The sequence below is a fragment of the Chionomys nivalis genome, chromosome 4 (assembly GCF_950005125.1).
Source record: "Chionomys nivalis chromosome 4, mChiNiv1.1, whole genome shotgun sequence".
NCBI classification, from domain to species: Eukaryota; Metazoa; Chordata; class Mammalia; order Rodentia; family Cricetidae; genus Chionomys; species Chionomys nivalis.
In genome coordinates, this window is record NC_080089.1 from 28,550,204 (window position 1) to 28,572,618 (window position 22,415).

Here is a 22,415-nt window from a genome sequence, read left to right on the forward strand (position 1 = left end):
GCATATAGTTTTCTCTTTTATGACAAACATCTCATAGAATATCATCTATGTTTTGCTGAACTCACACTGCATACTTTTTAATCAAATATATTTATACCATAGGTTCTTGTGATTGACAGGTCTGCTGTCTTCTCATCTAAACTCAAGGTCCAGAAAATAGAAGATAAAGATGAGAGAGGCCAGTGAAATGGACCCAACACTCAATCAGATTTTTATGTTAATTCATCCGCTCACTTATCTCCAGCTTGAAGAACAATAGGTGGCATTCACCAGCCACAGCACACGATGTGACCACTCGTGTGTCAACTAACCGTGAACATAGCTCCCAGTTAGTTCTGTCTGCTGGTCAGAGGATGGACCTTGAATGACATTCAGACCCACTGTATAGAGTATGTATGTGTGTGTGAGACTCATTTATTGGGGATGGAAAGATATTGCAAAACTGTGTGTCTGGATGAGAACAAGTGTTCTGTTGAATGGTGAACAGATTCTACAGGAATGTTTAGTGAAAATGTTTAGGGCTTGTTCCTCTACAGCTATCCTCTTTGCATTCATAGATGCTGCCATAGCATAGCTATTTGACAGATTCTGATAACAGTTCTCCTATGGGGCATCCTAATGTTGAGGTGGATGGAGTGGCTCTTAAGGAGATTAGTGACTCATCTCTGAGTTATAAGTGGTCCAGTATTCTTGAATTTATGTTCTATTTGGTTTGAAGAAAAAAGTCTGTTCTGAATGACTGCTACCACAGGTTCTAATAAACACTTCAAGTACATTCTTTTTTCCAATAAAGGAAGGCCCAAGGGTTTCCCCTATGAGCTTGTATCAGCTCCTGCCTCCTCTTGTGATGAATCCTAAATTGACTTGAATGCTGAGGAAGGAGAATGACATTCACTTTGAGTTTCCTAAGGGATTTGGGGCTTGTGAATCTGACACCCAGAGAAGTAACTTTCACTTCTAAAATACAGTAAGGAGATCTCCTAATTGGAGAACCCACAGACATGGGGAAATGGTCCCCCAAGAGCCTGCTCTTCCATAACCTGATCACTGAAGATCCACAGGCAAAAGGAGCATGGATTGACAGTGATAGGACCAAGTCTTACACATCAATGTTACCTTATAGTGTTGGCTCTGGTTGGCATTAACTCAGGGCACAATAGTCATATGTTGATCTGAGGCATGATTAGTGACAAGGATATTAGTAATGTCAGCTAGTATTATGGTAGCAACTCATAAGCATCTAGCAGTTGTGTATTTGAAAGAGAAATCTCCTATTCCAACAGAGTTGAGAATCATGTTCTCTTGTCTCGGTCCAAGAAGTTTGGGTAGTGTATCTTGGCAGCTGTTCTGAAATAACCTCATCAGGAGGGTTTCTGGCTTCCACTGTAGAAGCAAGAGAGTCACTCGTAGTTTCTCTACATGATTCCGGTGAACTGTGGTCTGTAAGCTAAACCCACCAGTGTGGCAGAGGCATGGGAGGGATAGAAGAATCTCACTTAACACTTTCATTCTTCTCCCCCCTATAATTCAGAAAGTATTGACTTTATTTCTTGAAGCAGTTTTAGGCTTAGAGAAAATTGAGTACACAGTAACAGAAAGCAATGGGTTTGTGTTTCTGGACCAACCTCTAAAGTTCTTTCCTATATGAGTAACTAGCTCCAGACTGTGGGCATCAAATCCCTATACTTTCTCGGTTCTAGGAGGGCACAGTCTGGAAATAAGTCTCACTCTACTTACCTGCTGCAGCTGATAAATCTTTCTCTGCTTTTAATTACTGTCTTGCCTTTCCACTTATATTTCACATCCTAAGAAAATATAAGGCCCCCTCCTTTCAGTGGTTCTGGGACATGGGGGAGGGGCAATAACAATGCAATCGAGTCTATAGGACTTAGCCAGATTGTTGCCCACACTATTGAGTTGTCTGGTACTCGAAGTTACCAGTGAGGGATGTAGTTGAGGTGGGAGGGCCAAGGGGGACAGAGAGAGGTGAAGTCAATGATTCGACATCAGTGTTGCTAGTGGCAGCTGGAAATGCCAGCACTCCTTGCAGGCAAAGCTGACGCCTGAAGTCACAAGGGCAGTGATTCCTGACGTTTCAGGCAGATGCCTCATTCCTGACTCACAATCTTCTATGGGTTTCATTTCTAGAATCAGTCTTAGAATTATTCAAATCCTGTTACATTAAAATATTTCTTTCCTCTTAATTTATGCATGTAAGTGAGGTTTGGGGTGGTGATGGCAGACATGGAAGGCAGTCAGTCCTCAGAATATTGGTTCATGAGATTTGGGGTTATTTAATACACACCATGATGAAATAAATGGAACTAGCAGCCGTGACTGGACTGGATCAGCTGACCCATAAGGAAACTGAAGAGCAGCAGGATCGTGGTAGTTTTCTACAAGACTCTGTAGGTATTGAAGACAAGGTCCCCACAAAGTTTTGATTCTCCTTGCATCCACAGGGAGGATGCAGGAAGTCTCAAACCCCAGTGTCTATTAGCCGAGCACTTGCCAAAGTAAGCTCCTCCCCCTTGCAGGCCCAGTACAACACCCCCACCTCCATTCTTCCACCAGCCAGGCAAATTCACACTCCACCTCCAATTACGGAATGAGGTATCAGACCAAGTGAAGAGGGACATGGAACACTTTTTAATGTCAAGTCAGAGACAACCCATCCCTCCCCTATCCCCCAATCCCACTTTCCCTCATCACATCAGGACCCCTCCCCGAGGCCTTTCTGGTCCCCAGACTTTGGGGAAGGAAAAAAAATGGTTACCTAAAAACTGCATTTTTCTTCTCTTTCATACACACTCACACGAAGGTGGAAAGTTAAATAAAATAAACCAAGAGGATTAAGTTCTCCAGTAGTCACAAAGGCATCAGGGATTCCCACAATGGGCTAAAGCAAGGTATTACTGACTGTTGGTTTAGATGGTCCAGTTGCTTGCTGTCCGTTAATGCCCCGAGGTGTGATGGAGAAGGCAAGCTGGCGGCTTCCGCCTCAGTGAGCCACACCTGGAAAGATGCTGCGCCTGATATTAGTTATGGTTTCTGGTGTCCTTTCCGCTTCTGAGAAATGTCTCTGACGTGTAAAATAACCCAAGAAAAAAAAGGAAGGAGCTGATTACACAATTACCAGTAAACTCTATCATCTTTTAGAAGATCAACACACAGCTAACGCCATATACAGCATGCAGTAATGTCTGAGAAAGGACCCTGCTGAGAAAAAAAATGGCTAGAACTCTAACAAAAAAAATATATGTATATATGTATATATATATACTGTATAATATATGTCATCAAAAGAAGCATAGCCAACAAACCAAGATAGAGTGCAGATCAACCTTCCATTTCTAAGCAGTGTGTAGATAGCATAGTACTGTCTGCATGGAATGCCAGAGTGAGGAGTCTGTAGCGCTGGTGGAGGTGTTTGTTAAATCACATGTGTTTCTGGTGGATTTGCCGAAGCCTCACCAGGTGGTTAGAACCTGGTGTGTGGCCCACCAGTTGTAAACCTAGGTAAAAAAGTACACTATTTGCTTTGCTTACTAAACACGCTTCTCTTCACCCCTCTCCTGTCTGTTTTTAGTTTTGTCTCTTGCTTATGCACTAAGTTCTAGACTCATATCAGAAAATATAATTAATAAAATTAATAATGAATCAGAATCCCTTATTATCCATGATGTCCATGTGGTAAAATGAAAAACAAAAGCTTAACGATATATTTATTTTGTGACTGTCGCGCTTGTGGGATTATGGTGCTGTCAGGCTGTCTTGTTTCCTTTTCTTTCTTTTTTGTTTTTTTTCTTTTGTTGCTGTTGTCTTTTGTTGTTTTTTTTTTCTTCTGATTTCACACTTCATGACACATGCCACCATGGCGCAGCCCACCAAAGGGCCCTCCGCGGCACATCTAGGCCCCTGCTTCTCACTCTGTGCTTGTCTCTACGGACCGATGGAATTTGGGATGGCCGACTCCAGAATGTTCCATGGTGGGGCACTTTAGTGGGCAGAGTGGCTGAGCCCTTGCCCACCCTGGCAACAAGAGAGGTCACACAGTGCAGCTTGTGGGTGGGTCCAAGCCAGGTGTGCCTTCTTCCCATTTGGGAAAAGAAAGAAAACTCAGTGGTACCTAAATATCTGCAAGGCAATTTTCAAATTTCCTTTTTTAAAACTTTTTTTTTTTTGTTTGCTTTCCCACGGTATTCTTTGTTCCCCTCCCTCGAATTTCTGTCCCATTGGCCGTGATTCTCTGAATGTCGTTTGATGCTGACTCGTTGTCATGTCTCCGTGCTGTCGTTGCATTGAGATAGAGTGGCAACAGCTCTCCCCGGCACGGAAGGGACATCACATCAAAATTTGAGGAGCAGGTGTAAGAGCAGAAGAGGGAGGAGCCAAATGCAGCCTTCCCTCCTCCACGACCCATTGCTCACTTCACTGACAGCACCGGGGCCTGTGGAGAGAACACATATGCCATGAGCTACTTGCTGCAAGGTGGGAAAAGTCCTCACCAGTCCCTCGGTCAGGTGTCACTTCTACCGAGCTTCCCTCTAGGATGAACATCTGGTGTTCTAACAATAGAAACGCTACCAGACTCTCAAATCAACACCCAGTGTGCAAAGCGGTAGGTAGCCTTCCCTGGCAAACAGAGAAGGCTCTGTCGAATCATCATTTGCCCATGGCATAACATGCTTCACTAACATCAAATCCTTGATCTCCTGGCTACTCACCCCATAACCCATCCTCTCCTGCGATCCAACTGCCTCAAACATTTACAGAACCTTCAGGCGATACAGCTTGTTTGGGAAAGGACCTGTTGGGCCTGACAGTCTGTCTGCTGGCTGCTGTTCCCTTACAACAATGTGAATCTCTCAGTCTTCGGGTGGTGCTGGGATTCCCCCTGGAGTCCTTGGCCACTCTCTAGCCGGTGTGAGCTGATTTGGGCCAGTCAGACACTTGAGTGAAAATCTGGTGTTACCTCAACCAGGTGAGAAAGAGGCCAAGGACTCCAGGAACAAGACCATGCGCTGTGTGGACCAGGATGCAACTGGGGTGACAGTGGCATGTAGCACCCGCTTCAGGGAATGGCTACTGGGAGGGAAGCTTCCCTATACGGCACTAATTCACCTGGTTTACAAAGAGACACTCTGCCAAACATGAGAGGCAAGAGAACTAACTCCAAAGTGGTAAAGCACCCCAGTGGCTTTCCTGTTGTTACAGGCAAACTTCTGGGGTACTTTGGCTCTTGGGTCCAAGGACTGCTGTGAAAAGGGAAGTGATGATTCTGAAACAGTACATATGGTCAGAAAGCAGATGCCTTAGACATTTCATGAACAGGGACATGGCCTCTGCTAGAACCTGCTCTGATCTGCTCTGGAACCCTGAAAGGCTATTTAGAACTAGTGACAATACTCAGTCCCTGTCCTCACCCCAACACTGCCAGACCCTGATTTCCTGACGTGGGAGCTCAGCACTGTGGTCACTTCTTCTGATGAAATCAGACCAGATTCAACCAGACTTCCTGATTGCACGTGGGATCAGTCTGTCAAGTCCCAGAATTTCTGACCTAACTACTGCCCACAGGATTGCATTTCTTGGTCCTTTGAGGTCAGCAGCTGTTAATGTCACATCAGCAGGGTCACAGCAGTCACACACTGGGAGCTTTTTGGCCATGCTAAATTGTCATGCTGAAAAGCCCAGGGAACCCTGTTCTGCTGTGTCTGATGGGAGGTGATCCAGGCGACACAAACTGGAAAGCATTCTTGGGGACACAGGTGATGAAGTATAATCATGAAAAACGGATGACTTACCTTTCAATTGCTTGTCACATAGGACTAGCCACCAAGTGCTCCCACAGTCTAGAATCTAGCTGCTAGTTTTCCATCCAAAGTGGCACAAAAGACTCCCTCTCTATAGCCACTCCTTGTCTTCATACCTTTCCTTATTCTCACGGGAGATACGTCACTTCTTGACTTCCCAGGAAAGAGGTTACATTCCTGTACTTTGAGGGTGCCTTTCCTCTCTGGACTGTTATGTTCTTTCCACTTCGGCCCTTGTCTATGCCTGTGAGATCTTATATACAGGCCATGAAAGCCAGGTTCCATTTCTCCCCTGGTAAAGTGAGTGGTTCATTCCATATTTCTACATGTGCCTTGCTCAGTGCAATTTTAAAAATGTCCTGAGTACTTAGTCGATGGGGAATCTATCAGGGTACAGACTATAGCGCGTGGCTCTTCCTGTCTCTCTCTCTCTCTCTCTCTCTCTCTCTCTCTCTCTCTCTCTCTCTCTCTCATCTCTATCTCTTTTGCTCTCTGAATACTCAGGTATTCAGCTTTATCACCCATTCCTTAATCAACTTCAATATTTCTCACCCTCTCTGCCCAATTAATTACCTGCCATGACCAAAAAGCTAGCTGGGGACAAAAGAGATTGAGAAAAATCCCAGTTCCCTGATAACACTTGGGTGCTTCTTTCCTCTTACATTCCCTCCTTTCATGCTTAACTGAAGGGCAGAAGCTACAAGCTATTCAGAATGCAACAGAAGCCCATGTAAGAAAAGTCCATGTAAGGCTGAACACCTTCTGTCCAGCCTGGAACCTCTGTACGGTGGCCTGGTAGCTCTCCCGGGTGCTCTCTCTGAGGCTCTTGTTCAATTACATTGGTAGCCCCCCCCCCCAACTCCAGAGCTCCAGTGTTCTGTTCTACATTGGGAAACAGTACAGGATATAGTAGCAGGACAGCTCTTAAGCCAGCAAACTCTAGAAAACAGAACAGTGCCTGAGAACACATCACTTTGTTTGGAGGAAGGGTTGGTTGTCTGGTAAAAGTCACAGGGACTTCCCGCTGTTCTTCTTCAGGCCTGAGTTACCTTGCCCAGACAGCCGACTGCCTCTACTCTGTGCACACACTTTCTCCTTTCCACCCTGTCTGTCTCTTCAGACTTAGTATGAAGGAGCAGGAGAAAGACAGCCCAAGGGAAGAGGCCTTTCTATGCCTGCTGGAGGAGACACCTGCCGTGACTCACCTCCCAAGTCACCGAGTTCATCATCTACTGCTGCCACCAGCTGCTGCGGCCCCTCACAGTTATCCCCTCCATTCATTTCAGAGTGATGTTCCCACACCTCCAAATTGTTCCAGCTGAGTGCTTCAGCCTTAGCAAAAACATCTGGTTCCTTGGTAGAATGTACGCTATCACAGCTCTCTGCCCCCTTAGGCTGTCTTCCTGCCATGTTTTCTTAAATATTCTAAGTCCAGTGCATGGGGGCACATGTTCACACATAGATAGAGAAACACACAGAGAAACACACACACACACACACACACACACACACACTGGCTGACACCCCCCCACACACACACACACATATTCTTTTGCTTTCACAAGTCTCTAGCCCTTTGTCTGAAACATTCTTCATTTACCTCACTCCTTTCCATTATTCCACCTTCTGCTCTGGGCTCCGGTGGCTTCCTCCAGGCAGTATTCCTTGATTCTTTCAGTAATTTATCCATCCTACTATTAAATATACTCCCAGAATCCTAATATTCTAAATTCTCCTTATTTGTCGGACATGCAATTCCTCCTAAGTGTCACCAAAAAGTAAAACTGCTTCTTCCCCTTCTCTTCCCTTCTTGTTTGTTGGATTGAGGTAGGATCTCCCTACCTATCCCTGGCTGAATTGGAAATCTTCATCCTTCTGACTCAGGATTCCAAGTTCTGGAGTCATAGCTACATGCCATCACATCTGGTGTGCTATGACTTCGTAATGGCAGAGCGTGTGTCTCATTGACCATAGCAGGTATTCAGTGTTTACTGACTAAAGGATAAACCTTTGACTTATGCTGACATGCCTATGATTGCCTCATGCTTATGTTTTCCTTTTTGCTAAAATTATACTTGTTTTTAAAAAATCAGACCATAGAAGAAACAAGCAAAAAAAAAAAAAAACCCAAAAAACAAGAAACACTTTCTCTTGTGTGTCTTCTGCTTTGTTTCAATTTCTCTTACAGAGCGCCAACCTCCATTTGTCTAACTCTATCCAACAAAGTCATCGAAGGTCCCAGGACTGAGCAACTCTACCAAGAAGCAAACTCTCATGGACCAGCACTTCAAGAGTGCTGGGGATCTATTACAGTATGTAAGGACTGGCCTGAGGATTGCTATTTCTTTTGGAATTTGTCAAAACTTTACTTTTGAGAGCTCAAGAGCCTTCTCTGGTCCCTTGACTTCAGTTTTCAAATGTAATTTGCTTCCCACCAGCTCAGGTCATGTATCTTCAGGGAAGGGTGAGTTTGATAGCTAACCCATCTGGGTACTGCTGAAGGCTGGCTGCCCCACCCTGAGAAAATACTGAGCAAATACCAGAGGAAAGAATGCCATGGGGTGAAGCTCTTTGGTCCAGGCAGGCATAGGTCACAGCCTGCTAAGAGCAAGGCCCATTCCCAGTGGATGCTAGGGAAGTGACAGCTCATCCCATCTGTGTGGTGACACGGTCACTCAGATGAGGCATCTGTTCTGCACCCAGCCACGCCTCCACTCCACATTGGATGCCTTTATTGCCACTATCTCACTAGAGAGCAGCGGAGGCCTAAAGACACTAATTACCGGGACAGTTAGGGTCTCGCAGAACAGCAATGAGTGTCAATTATCCATCGGAAACATCTGGCTGCCATGAAAGCCTCAAATAAGACACATTTTTATTCCTGTTCCAGTGACTCACCCAAGAACCTCCCCTTTCCTCCCAAGTTCCCCTCCCTCTCCCCATGTTCCTTCTAGCTCTGGTTAGAGAAGGAGAGAAAAGGACAAGCAAAGGCAGCATGCAAGGCAATGGCCTGAGAAGACTGGTGCGTTAGAGAGAGCTTCATGGGGGGAAAAAAAGGCAAGCCTAGTGCCAGGGTCCCAGAATCCAGCTCTTTCGAATACGGGCAGGTGCTCATTAGTGCCGCCATAAAGGGCAGTTAAACTCGTGCAAGTGGAGCAACTCAGGCAGGATGTGACATCACAGGGGATAGAGTTAATCTAGGCTGGTGACAAATCGCTCAAGAGTCAGAAAGAGGTTCCTCTAGGATGCTGAAGGGTGAGCTAAAAGAAGGAGGCGTCTAGGAAGAGGCCAAGAAAACTACATACCCCATTCCCACTAAGGCATCAGCGCCTGAGAAGTAAATATACAAACCTTTCCAAGGGGTCAGGGCTGTAGTTGTCACTTCTAAAAAAAAAAAAAATTAAAAATAGCCACTGTTAAGGCAGAAAGCATCTTCAGGTGCTTACTTTGCCCTCAGATGGTCTTGGAAATAAGTCAGACTTACTGGCCTAAGAGATTTCCCCAGGCCCTCATACCTGCCTCGGGTTATACTGACCGCTGTCTATCACTCACAGTCAGGCCTTCAGCCTTTTTTGTTTGCTTGTTTTGTTTTCAGCTGGAAGTGAACTGGAGGCAAGGAAGAGTATGGATGGCAATTACCGTGGACTGAAGCAAAGCCCGAATACACACTTGATCTTAGGAGACACCTACTCCTTTGCAGTCTGAGCTGCTGAGTCAAAACTTCTTCAGAGAGATATCCGTACTTTCATCAGACTATCCCCAATTCACTGAATTCTGTAGTCTTAAGAATAAAGTTGACTGATACAGTAGGATTTACACTATAGCAATGTGTGTGTGGGTACCCTTGCTAATCAGAAGATGTGGAAGCCTGACTTGCTTTTACTTGTGTCTTGTCTTTTAGAAACTCTGACGAACCAGCTCTTAGACGGGAGAGGAGTCTTGACCTTTAATATCTGACTTCAAGCTGGCCTAATGGGACACCCTCTCTCTGGGGCCACCAGAGACAGTGGCATCTGTACTTGCACTGCTACTGTGGGACTTCCTATAAATCCATGAAGAGAGAGACTTCTCTGTTGACTGGATTGTGAAAGAGCCCCCTTTTCCTGACTGTATGCTCTCGGAAGAATATGCAGGGTTTTCACAGCTTTTCTGTGTACGGCCAAGAGCTTTGGTGACTTGGTTTGTGTAATGTACCTCTCTAGTCAAGGGCCTGTGCAGTTGCTCATCTGGATCCAGGGAGCAGATGGACAATCATCAAAGCCTTGGGCACTGAAGTGTTACTGTCGGAGTCTGTTCTTTGTCCAGAGGTCCTCACATTTGGAGAGATAACCGTCTTCGATACAGTGCATCCTAATCGAAACTTCGATGTTTGTAGTATGATGAATGCATATTGTGCTGCAGGCTCTCGAGCTGTTCTTTAATGGCTCCAGGCCTAGGAAACCTCCTGATTTAAGTGTCTATTACCAACCTTAAGGAGCCCTTCTAAACACATAAAAATGTGAGGGATGACCCAATGTTTAGTATTTGAAAAAATGCCCTAGGTAAAGTTAAGATGGGAGAGGGAAATCAGATGTGGTAGCTCCATATGACTGATGCATAGTCCTTTGGAGTACTTGATGGGTTGTTGGAATGGTTCAGAAGCTGAGGAGGGGCTGCTTTATGAGTCTCTGTGCCAAGAAAAAAGAGATTGGAAGGAAAGAAAGCCTGGGGAGATGTTGGGGGATAAAGAAATCATGCAGACTTTGCCTCCAGACCACAATCAGTGAAAACATAAGGTGTCCTGTAGGTTGTTACTCACAGAGTATTGCCCTTACTTGCTCAAATAGGGCTATAGGAGGACATAAGTAGTTCCTATGTAGATCTGAGACTATAAGGAAGGCACACATTCCTGATTTAGAAACCACACAGAAAATCAAAAAACTACTTATACATATTTTCCCATTCAGCTCCCCCAGCCCTGGATTCCTGGTGCAACCATTTGAGAAAAATTTCAATTCTTTAGCATCCCCAGGGTAAAGGGCAATTTGACACTTGTTCTGACCTTATCTAGAACTCATACTTTTGGAACTTTTCTAGGTCCCAGTGTTTCAGCCAACTTGCTTAGTGTGCAGGGGGAAATGCAGGCCTGCTGTTCCTTCTGTGGACTATAGTCTACTTTTGTTCTAGCATAAAGAAGAGCTACTGGAGGTTTGACACTATCCTTTCTGTCATGGTGACCTTCTGTCATTGTGTGAACTTTGTGAGAACCTCTGAAGCCAGTGGTAACTCCAAGCTGTAGACTTTGAGTAACATTTCAACTATCAAGAAAAGAAACAAACAAGCCAGTCATGATTACATGATTTGAGTCCCAGCACTTGGGACACAGAGGCAGGCAGATCTCTGTGAGTTTGAGGCCAGCCTGGTCTATATAGTGAGTTCCAGGTTAACCAGCAAAAAAAGAAGAAAAAAGAAAGAAAGAGTGGAGATGGAGAAACAGGAGAGGGAGAAATGGCTCAGTGGTTGAAAGCCCTGGTTATTCTTGCAGAGGACATAGATTCAATTCTCAGTATTACATGACAATTCATAACCATCTATATCTCTAGTTCTGGGTGATTGAACACCTTATATCACAAGGCATGCATGTGATACTTAGACATGCAAGGAGGCAACACACATAAAATAAAAATTAAAAAGGAAATCTTGACAATCCAAATAATTTTTTCAATAGGATATTGATTCAAATTTAGCAAATCCTTTTTCTAATGATATATTAACATAAAGCCCGACAGGACCATAGTGATCTGGTAAAAATTAAGAAAAAGGAAAACTAGAGGGAAGAAGCAAGAAAGAACAACAGAAGGGAAGAAGGAAGGGAAAGAAAGAGGGATGAAGAAAAAAATATATAAAGAATATCCTAGGTCAGGTAATACTGCATATGTCTTTTCATTCCAGAAATGATCATTATGTCAGCAAAGCAGATACTCATAGCTGAATCTAAGTGCTCAGGTAAGCTCAGGGCTAGCCTCTAAATCTCGCAGGAAGAAATTTGCTTCTGGGTGAATATGGTCATTCAACCCACTCTTCTAGAAAACAAAAAAAAGGATAACATTTTTTTTCATATGTATGCCCTAGAAATGCTGACTGTGTGATGCTTTGCTAGATTGGCCTAGCTGACTACATTGAATTCTCTGCAGGAAGACCTGATCATCTCCTTCTGATACCCAGGAGGAGCTCTCTGCTTTTGTTGTCTACCCTTTAATACTGGGAGGCTCGAGTGTATTAATAAGCCAGCATCTCCGAGCCCAGCGATCCCATCAGATCTGAGCAGATTGAAGACAGAGGGCCAACAGATGAGAGAAGAACAGCTGCGGGGCCGCTGAGCTTGCAGCGTGGGCCCGTGTTCTTACCCGCGCAGAAGCTCGGTGAGGGATGATGGCCCAGTTCAAAGTTCTTATTTATCACTTTGAGAGTCCTGCACCACCAAATATTAATACTGGAAGGTGACATGCAATCTGTTGTGTTTGCAAAAGGGAGGCAGAGAAATATGTCAAGGGTGGCAAAAATGCTGAGGAGGAATAAAACTCTCTTATCACTTCTCGTTCATGGAGATATTAGGCAGCAAAGCAGCCTCAAATTTCTTTAAAGGCCAAGGGTTTTCTGTTGTAGAAACTCATACATTCCTCTAAGTCTTTCTGTATGTAAGAAGAGCATCCCTTGGAGGTGTTCCTGGAGGAAACAGCTCTCTTGTCTGTTCTATTGGAGACCAGTCATGGTAAGAGGAAAATGAATGCAGATAAATGACTGAAAGTGTTCAAGTGCATGATCTGCTTCTTCTAAAATATGACAAGCTTCACAGTCTAGTCCAGCGGTTATGCTAATTGACACATGAATCTCTCAGAACATTCCAGGCTTCTGTAGTCTAAAATTTCTGCCCTAACTTACATCCAACAAGGGGACTTCTGAGATGATGGGGTGAGAAAAATTCATAATGGGAGGGAACTTTTTCCCATGTTTCATTGCACGTGACTTTGCTTTGTGGAGATGCTTCTCCAAATATTAAATGTAACTTCAATTAAGACTTGCTTGCTAGAGAATACTCCCTGAATGTGAAATGCTTCAATTTTCTCTGACAATGTAGTTCTAGTGGTCAGAATTACCTTAATAACTTCTGAAAGCATCATAGGGGCATCTGTCCTATCTACTGCTGACGTTAGTGTTTCTCTAATGCTTTTTATTTTCCATCTGAATGGTGCCTCATTTGGGAGTTCAAAGGCAGGAGTGGCGTCACAAGCTTAATCTGAATCCATCCGTGAACTCCCCCTTTTTCTTTCCTGTTCTTTGTTTTGCTTTCCTGTTCTGACTCATCAGCAAGAGTGGATGATGTAGCCCCGCCTCTTTTTTATGATAAAAGCATTTTCTTTCACTTGTCACATAGCTCCCCTGCAATTTGTTTCTTTCTTTCCCTCTGCCTCTCAGATCTAATGCTGTCTTTGGTGAGTGTTCACACAGTTAGAATGTAAATGGATGAACAGAATGGGTGCAGGGGAGGGATGGGATGAGGGAGGTCAGAAGACCATGTTGAGAGTTGGGAGGAAGGAGTTCATATTGAGCTAACAAAGGGGCCAAAATAGTCATCAAAGGCTAGAACTATTGCTCAGTGGTAAAGCATTGCCTTGTCTATGAAAGGCCATGAACTTAAATATCTAGCTTACTATCAAGACAAACAAAACAACTACTGTCCTCTAGAGGAGGACAGTGACATGTGGTGACAACTTTGCCATATATCACTCCCTTTAGGTGAGTGGATCTGGAGGAAATGGGAAGAGACTCCAAGTATCCATAGATGGCAAGAGATAAACAAATCATAAATAGGCAAGAGGTAAGAGTAGAAGGGGAGGTCATTGCCTGATGAGAAGAAATGAAAAAGAAAAGAAATATGGAGTGTGCCCTGTATGGACGAAGTCCCTGTCTTTTAGCCTGTATCTTGAGACTCAAACTGCGAAGCTGTGCTTCGGAACCTTTTAAATGGAACACTGGAACAACTCCAAAGGGCAGATTACTCCAGAGAAGATGGAAAGAAGTCCAAATGAGGTTACATGACTCGTCTAAGAACTGAGGACTCCTAAAAGTCAGCTGTGGCCTACAGTTTTTTTGGTGTCTCATCCTGAATCCTTGGAAAACCTGTGGACCAGGTGATGGTGACATGAGTATTGTCTGAGCTTGTTGCCAAGCGACATCAACAGAACTCTGCATGGGTGAACTCAGATACCTTTGTACCGTGCTACCACTGTGATCAGCAAGTGTATTGTCTTCTCATTGGTTCAAATTTAGTTGCTTCAATCTTTGTCTTCATGCTGGTCTCTAGGTTTGGCATTTTAATGATGCTTTATTTGCCTTACTAATCTCAGCTCTCCAAGATGGTATGTGCAAGGGACGAGCAGAAGAAAAGGCTCCTGTGACATTTTGCCAACTCCCAGGAGCCTCCTTTAATAACCATCGACTGCCACATTCTAAGCAACGTTACTGCTATGAATATCTGGAAATGAGCATCAGGAATAGAGCGAGGGTGAAGGCAAGGGAGAGGGTGAGGGCTTTAGAATTGAGGAGAAGGGAAGGAAAACAGAAGGCAAAGGGGATACTGACCTTGCAATAAAGTTGAGCTTGTAGGCTCATTTAGTTCTAAATCGGGTGGGGGACATACAGGAGAGAAAAATGAAAACAGACACATAAATTATATACAGTCGCTATATATTTTTCATATATAGTTTGTATACCACCTTTCACAAGCATTTCTAAAGGAAAGGATAAATAAAGGAAGACACAAACCAAAGGTCATAGGACAAGGTGCAGCAAGACAAACACTGAAATGCTTTCTGTCCCTTAACAGGGATGGGATGGTGGGAAGCAAGGCAGAGGACCACCTTATGTACTTTTCAGTGCAGATGGATTTAGTCTTTGTGTCTGCTGAGCTTGGGAATAAGCAAAGTGCAAGCAAAGGAAGAAAGTTTTTTGCCAGGTAAAATTTTTCCTACCACATCCTCATCCCATTTTCTTACAGTTAAAGACAAAATCCAGCAATTGCTGGTCTCATGGTACCATGGTCTGAATTCAATTAGGGCTCCCTGGAGCCACTGTGATTCAGGAAGCCTTATTGGTTGTTAATTGCAAGGTCCAAGCTTCTCCTATAGGACCTACATCTCCCAAGATATGATCTTATTAGGAGTTCCTTACGCCAGATCCCTCACTTTTCAGGGCGACATGGAAAGGATACCCTTTTATGATTTATGTGCAAGTCAATGACAAAATGACAATTATTTAGCTTGCTTTCTGCAATGGCTATGTAGAAAAATTTAATAATCATGGATGCTTTATATTCATAAAAGTAAGTGCTACTGTCCAATCTGCCCTCGTTTGCTTGGTGACTTCTAGTGAAAATGACACAGGACATTCCCTGATAAATTTGTATTTGTCAAGGAACCTCACTAATAGTGACCTTCAACTATGAACTTGGGAACCACAGTAATGTCTAGGCTAGACCTGGTTGAGGATGAGGGGTGGAAAACACTCATCTTAAACGTGATTGGGATTTCAACAGCTCTATGGAAGTATGGTGCTCATGCGGTTCTTCAGTGATAGGTTCCTCAGGAATAGTCTCACAAATGAAACTAACAAATGAAATTGATTTCTAACTCACGAAATTTGAAGGAGGTTGCAAGTTTGCCTTTCCCTCCTAGAGATTTTGTATCTCACAGCTCTGAGACCTCTTGCACTAAGGAGCATCTCCACCCATACTCTATTCATCTGTGGTTAACCCAGACCTCCTCCATTTATTTGCAAAGGTGCTATTAGTTCATAATGGACGCGTAGCAAACCCTAGAATCTAGGAAGCTGTCAATGACAAAAATATCACGAAGGAGGCAGAGGGTGAATGCTCTCCTATCAGTGGTGGCAAGGGAGGGAAAACAAAGCTATAATTGCCATGCGTGTGTCTGCTGAAAAAACTGACAGCAAAGCCATTTCTCTCTCCATCTTAGAATGGAGTTTCTAAGGAGTTTCTAAGGAGGAGGAAGACCATTAGAAGGAATGGCCATGACTGTGTAGGGCAGGGTGTGGGAAGGCACTGAGGGAAACATTCACTGTAGATAAACCTTCGTTTTCAAGACAAAGGAGAATAGCCCTGCTTCTTTCCAATCCTACCCTTTGTGCATACAGACAAGTACCTTCCATAAACCCCCAAAGGTCTGACAGATAAGAAGGGCACTTATGACTGTCCCTGTACATGAGAAAATTCTTAGACTTTTCCCATGCACAAAGTTGCGGGAGGATGGCAGTCCTGATGCTGCCCACGCATAGGGGAGGTACATGGATATCGCTGGACGTGGAAGAATCTTATAGCCGTTGAAGTCCTAAGCATCACACTCATTCCAGTCACAGCAAGCCCCTTCTCAGCCTTGTGTTCTGGGATCAAACATGGCTTCCCTTTTCCAACCCCCTCATCAAAGGCTGGACTGAATTTCCTATACTGAGTAGAAGGCTGGGAAGGTGGACTTGGAAAGCAGAAATGGTACCACAGAATGCATGCTGTTAGCACCAAGGGTATGTTTCAGGGGCAGAATGAAGAGCTGAGCCCCTGAGGTTGTGAGATTGCCTGGGAGTTCACAAACCAGAGTGCCAGGTCACATCTTTCTTTTTCCCTTCCTATCACATTCCTGTATCTTTAACATGGGGAATGGGAGAAACTGGGAAATTTGACAATCATTTACTTTGGTAGGGTATGGATAAATGTGCTCAAAAGCCAACAAGAAATTAATCACATGATACATAGGAAGTATCTGAACCCATGAAGGATGTAAGACCACTGGAGACTAAAGTCCTTCCTGATGGTCAGTGGGCATATGTGCTCACTCCTGTGTAGACACTGCTCACAGGCTTTAGACATACAGTGCATTCCATGGAGCTTGCTTACTGCTTCTGCCGCAAATACAAGGACTAGGTATGAAATGAGGGTAGAAAAAAATTGCTTTATAAACTTAGTCCCTCAATAAAGATTTAAGAAACCGGTGCATGAACAATGATATGAGATCATTCAAAATGATGGGGAAGATGGGCAAATGTCTTTACCAGTCATTGACACAAATAGAGAACTTGGAAAATCCCATTTTCTGTCTTCTTTATCTGCCCATCTCTGAAATGAATAATATTAAGGATTCCAAGAGCTGCGATTCTGCTCTTATGAATGTCATTCAGATTTCCTTATGTGCCAATGGCTGGGAAAGTTTCAGAAAAGGGTGCACGTTATTTAGCCCAGTGAGCAAAAGACAGAAGCTATAAAAGCTCCTCTCTGAGATCTTAACTATTTTGTCCAATTATAATCTGAGTCAGCTTTGGAGACATCACTGAAGGGGAAAAAGTCATTTTTGGCATCTTAAAGCTACCTTTGTCTCCTGCTTCAGGACTTTGGTCATTTTAGATAAATGTACATTCCATTTTCCTTTCCGACTTCTGGTGCGGACATTCTTACATGCTTGAGTTGTTATTTTTTTCTCCCTCTCTCCTTTCTTATTCTTTCATTTGTTCTACTTGGCTCACTTCTAATCCTTTTCTTTTCATCCATTTCTCTTTCCCTCCATCCATCAACCCTTCCCCACTTCACAATGCCTTGTTACCCATCTCCGGGCAGAGTCTCACCAAATAGCATGATGCTGGCATTGGTATGGCCCAACTTGTTGGAGGCCACACACGTGTAGTTTCCGTAGTCGTGTTCGGAGACGTTGAAAAAGATAAGCTTTGAGAGGAAAGGTCTGTTTTCCACTTTGACTCCCTTCTTTCCTTCAACCAGTCTAGGCAAACAAGCAACAGAAAAAAGGAGAGTGGGTGAAGGGGAAAAAAAATTGTCAATTTCTCTCATAGGATGAACTTAGAATCTAGAATTAATGATATCTTCATCTCCCCACTATGACACCATCATGATAATGATTCATTCTTCTTAATGGAACTCTATGTTTCCACAGGACTTGGGAAGAACAAGCTGCCCAGAGTATCTCCAGGGGTCAGTCTAGAACAATCTTCCCTGGACATGTGAACTACTGGAGAACGCAGCTGATATGCTGGCGGGACTCACTCGTCCTCACTGAAATGCTCTTTGGATCTGAGGGATGACACGGAGCACCCTTCACTGGGGACAATTGCCACTGTTCCATTTCCAACTTGTCATATAGAAGTGAATCCTGTAAGGGGTGCTGCCCAAGGCTCTGCAAGCCACCGTGAGGATGCTTCTGGGAGCTGGTGTGGGCGTGGATCCCATTTCCTAGTTTGGCAGTGTTCTCCATAAGAGGAGAAGTCTTTACATCAGAACCAAGCTGTGAATAGGATTTGGGTTCCATAGTGGGATGATGTTTGCTCAAAGCCGGTTTGTGCTTTGACGGCTCAGAAATGTCTTTAGCTAAACACAGTACAGGATGAACAGCAGAGCTTAGAAGCATTTTATACTCCCAGGATGATATACATTCCCCTCCTCAGGCATTCAGAAATCCACCACCCTCTACTGCTACAGGCCTTAAATTTCTTTCTTTCTTTTCTTTTCCTTCCTTCCTTTCTTTTTTTTTTCTTTTCTTTTCTTTCTTTCTTTTTTTCTTTTCTTTCTTTCTTTCTTTTTTTTTTTTTTGGTTAAGATTTATTTAATATGTATGCAGTGTTTTGCTTGCAGGCCAGAAGAGGACACCAGATCTCATTATGAGATGGTTTAAGCCACCATGTAGTTGCTGGGAACTGAACTCAGGATCTATGGAAGAGCAGCTAGGCTCTCAACCTCTGAGTCATTTCTCCAGTCTGGCCCTAGGTTTTTTTTTTTTTTTTTTTTTTTTTTTTTTTGATTTTTCGAGACAGGGTTTCTCTGTGGTTTTGGAGCCTGTCCTGAAACTAGCTCTTGTAGACCAGGCTGGTCTCGAACTCACAGAGATCTGCCTGCCTCTGCCTCCCGAGTGCTGGGATTAAAGGCGTGCGCCACCACCGCCCGGCTTGGCCCTAGGTTTTTTAAGGAAGCTGGAGACCTTTCAATGGTTGCTGTCCCTGTTAGCTGGGCAGGGTTTTTTTAAGTGTAGAGTTCCATCTTCTCTCCCTTTGACTGACAGCGGACCCAGGACAAGGAGGAGAAAGCAGCATTAGAGTGAAGTCCCCAAAGACATCTAAAAAGATTTCCTGTCCCCACCTAAACTTCTTCTATTTGTGGCTGAATTCTGTTTATGTCAGTGACAGTGAAATGGGCTTCAGATGTCATTTTCTGGAGACAGATGTCATGTTCCCTCTGAGACCTGTGGCCACCACTACCTTGTGGCCTCTGTGGCACAAAGAAGAAAAGCTGTGGCCCAAACCACGGGGTAGACATGATTTTGGCATGCTGACTGTTAGGAGGACAGCGAAACCCGCTCAATGGGAGAGAACATTGGGAATGCATACACGAGCAAGTGAGAAAATGGACAGAAAAATCAATGGGAGGGAGCAAAGGGGACGCTATGAAAGGAGCTCAAGGAGCCCACAAAGCTGCCTGAACTGGGCTTCTGAGTCAGCATTGGGGCATGTCTCCCTTTGTCTTCAGAGGAAATGATGACATAGATGGTGGCCCCTGCTGGGACTGGTGCTGCCCCAAATGACAGCTTTCCTGTTCTTTGCCTCAACACACATTTTTGTTGTTGTTTCTTCACACATTTTGGGAGCTTGTTTTTCTGTTATATTTTGTTTCTGTATTTTTCCTATCAAAAATTTAAATAATAGAGTACAGTGAATAAATTTTAACTAAGAATTAGTGTTCAGAATCAGAGGCTAACGTGTGTGTGTGTGTGTGTTTACATCTTGGAACTCTAAGCCTCAGTTTCTCTTTATTACAATAAGAAGGGTGGGAGGAAAGAAGGATTTCTGATTTCTCAAATGAAGGAAAACTGCCAGCTCCATTTCTTACTTCAGTGGGTCTGTTCACCTCTTTCTGTCTCAGGTCTTCCATGTATAAAATGGTGGCTGCCTATACCACACCTTACTAAGGCTGCCAGCGTGTGTCCTAGAAATCCAGAGTGTCCCTCACTGGATGTGGATTTTAAGATGAAGTGACTGGGTTCTCAAAACAATTTCGTTTATTGGAAAAGGAGCTAGAAGACACTTAAAGCCTTGGAGACTGCACGAGGAAAGAAGAAAGAAACCCCTGCAGCATGGCATGCTCTTCTAGGAGGTCCCCCACTGCCCTTCTCAGACTCTCCTTGTGGTTTTCCATACTTAGCCTCTTCCACTCTGCTCATCTACCCCCAGATCTCGCGGGACTTTGTTCCACCTCTGGCACCGCCGCCTCTACTTTTATGAAAATATTCTGAACACAGGCAGGGCTTAGACATTTAGTTGTTGTTCATCCACCCTCAAATCGCTCTGTGATAGTGGTAATTGTCACATTGTCTGGCTGTACTGAGCCACTGACCCCTGCGCTGACATGCAATTTGATAACTCCTCGAAATGATCATCCTCACTGACTCACAACAAATGTCCCTGTGATGGCTGCGACAATGGGAAGGAAGGGGCCAGTCCTAACTCTTTTCTCCTACAGAGAAAGGACAACCTTCACACAAAGGGAGGGTGCAAGAGGGTCACGGACTCATACACAGTGGCACTGAGAACCTCAGGGAGGGACGTAGAGACTTGAGACGGGTAGGCAACTTGAGAGCCCCTCCCAGAGGCAGGTTGAATTTCTCAGGTCTGAGAAAATGTTAAAAATAGCTTTCTGCAGAACATATTATTTTCATGGCCTATTAAAAAAAATCACGGGGTTCACAATATTGTTGGTGGCTTTTATTTTCTGATTTTTGCCTGGCTAAATTATATTACCTTTTGGGCTCACTGGTTGGCAAGTGATAACACTGGAGATGGCATTGAAACTGAACTTTCCTTAATTTAGAAAAAGCTTGCTTGCACACCGCACTCCCATTGGGTGTCAGGAGAGGATTTCCCGAGATTAGATGGTGTCTATCTGCAATCAGGAACGGGGAAGGGATGCTGATGAGGAGAGGGGGACCGAGGACCATACCTCTTGTCATCCTTGAACCACTGGAATTCTGCTGAAGGGACTGCCGAGGCTTCGCACTGCAGAGTCCCCTTCTGCCCCACAGGGACACCTGTGCCCTTGGCTTCTGATATGTATGGCGGATCTGCAGAGAGAAGACGGTCCATGCCACTTAACAGTACTTTTAAAGATGAAAACGAACAAACAAAAGCAACAAACTGCCTCATTCATAAACTTGGTTTCCTATTCTCTGCCCTACTTCGATTCATCTACATCATCAAACTGCTATACAGACTGCTCCAGAGAACAAACACAGGCTGGATGCCATTCTAAAGAAAGACATCATCTTTTGGCACGCGTTGCCTCTCTTTTCTGTGCTGAGGTGAAGCAGTGAGCTCCCGAGGCACCTTGCCTGTTTAAGCCTTTTAGCATTCATAGGCTGACACCCACCCATCAGCCTTCCCCTCCATGGGGTGGCAGGCAGCACCTTTAATCATCCTCATAGAATTTCCCCACTCCAGGTCTCACCAACGTGTAGGACTTCCAGCTATTCAATTCCCACCGAAGACTCCCTGATAACTAATAATATTCATGGAGAATCCCCTGAAGGATGTGCAGACTGGTCCTTCCCGTGGGCATTCTGAAATGGATCCCGTGCTCAACTACATCTCCTTGCTGGGTCTGCATTCATTTGAAGTCTTCAGTCAGCTATCTGTGGCATCCTGACAGTCTGCACTGATGGGTATTATACAAGAGTAACTCTAAAATTACTCTTCTGTTTGGTGTCAGGGCACTGAACAGGATGTGTTGACTATACCAGACAGTGGAGAGGATTTCCTCTGGGTTCACGGTACCAGGAAGAGGAAGGTTTCTCCTAAGAAAATTATTTACTTTTGTCTTGCAGATGATGAGTGTCTTAGAGTAGATGGTGTTTCCTTTGCGTTAGCCTTGCGAAGGCAGATTCGGAATGAGAACCCAGCAGCCTGACGCTTTCTAGTTCATATTCCGTAGGTTGACTCCCCCTTTTTCCTAATTTCCACAATACATTTGTCCCTTTGCTTCCACCTTTGTTTTACTTTTTAGGTTCATGGGTCAACAATTGTAAATAATTTTAAGTTCCCTTAAAAGTAGTTTTAAGAAAAATAGTTTTCCTCTTATTTAAACTAAATGGCAGGACTGCTTTGCCTTTGTGCCTTAAGCGTTTCATGCCACCTAGGTTCAAGCCAGAGCACACATCAAAGCAATAGAGAGGGAGTATTAATCTACATACAGCATCCTTGCCCTCCCCCACCCTGCCCATGTTGGAGGGGAGAAGCTTCTGTGACGCTGGTCTAGGTCTTGGGTTACAATCTGTGACAAGCGAAAACCTTCTGCAAGTCATAGGGAGCCAAGTCAATGTACATAACACAGAGTCCAGAGAAAAATGGGGAGGAACCAGTAGCAAATTCATGTGGATTAATGTCGGGGAGAATTCAGACGGTTGGTAAAGGGAGAATGAAGTTTTCTCAGCACTGGCCTTCAAATGGTTTGAATTTTGTGCCTATTAGTTAAAGATAAAAATTTGGGATATACCCTCTGAAAAA

The 22,415-nt window shown here is 44.2% G+C and overlaps 1 protein-coding gene across 3 annotated transcripts in view; it reads right to left on the reverse strand.

Moving 5' to 3' along the window:
• Positions 1-2,699: 2,699 nt before the first annotated feature.
• Ntm (neurotrimin) overlaps positions 2,700-22,415 on the reverse strand; it is a 977,086-nt gene continuing 957,370 nt past the window's right edge. The window contains exons 6-10 of one of the 3 annotated variants that reach the window (XM_057767805.1): positions 20,857-20,977; positions 17,484-17,635; positions 14,439-14,474; positions 9,168-9,200; positions 2,700-4,450 (exon numbers count right to left, since the gene is read on the reverse strand). In XM_057767805.1, the coding sequence (XP_057623788.1) occupies positions 4,350-4,450; positions 9,168-9,200; positions 14,439-14,474; positions 17,484-17,635; positions 20,857-20,977 (443 nt within the window). In that variant the 3' untranslated portion in view covers positions 2,700-4,349. The remainder of the gene's footprint in view (positions 4,451-9,167; positions 9,201-14,438; positions 14,475-17,483; positions 17,636-20,856; positions 20,978-22,415) is intronic. The other 2 variants (XM_057767806.1, XM_057767807.1) reach the window with 2 other exon arrangements.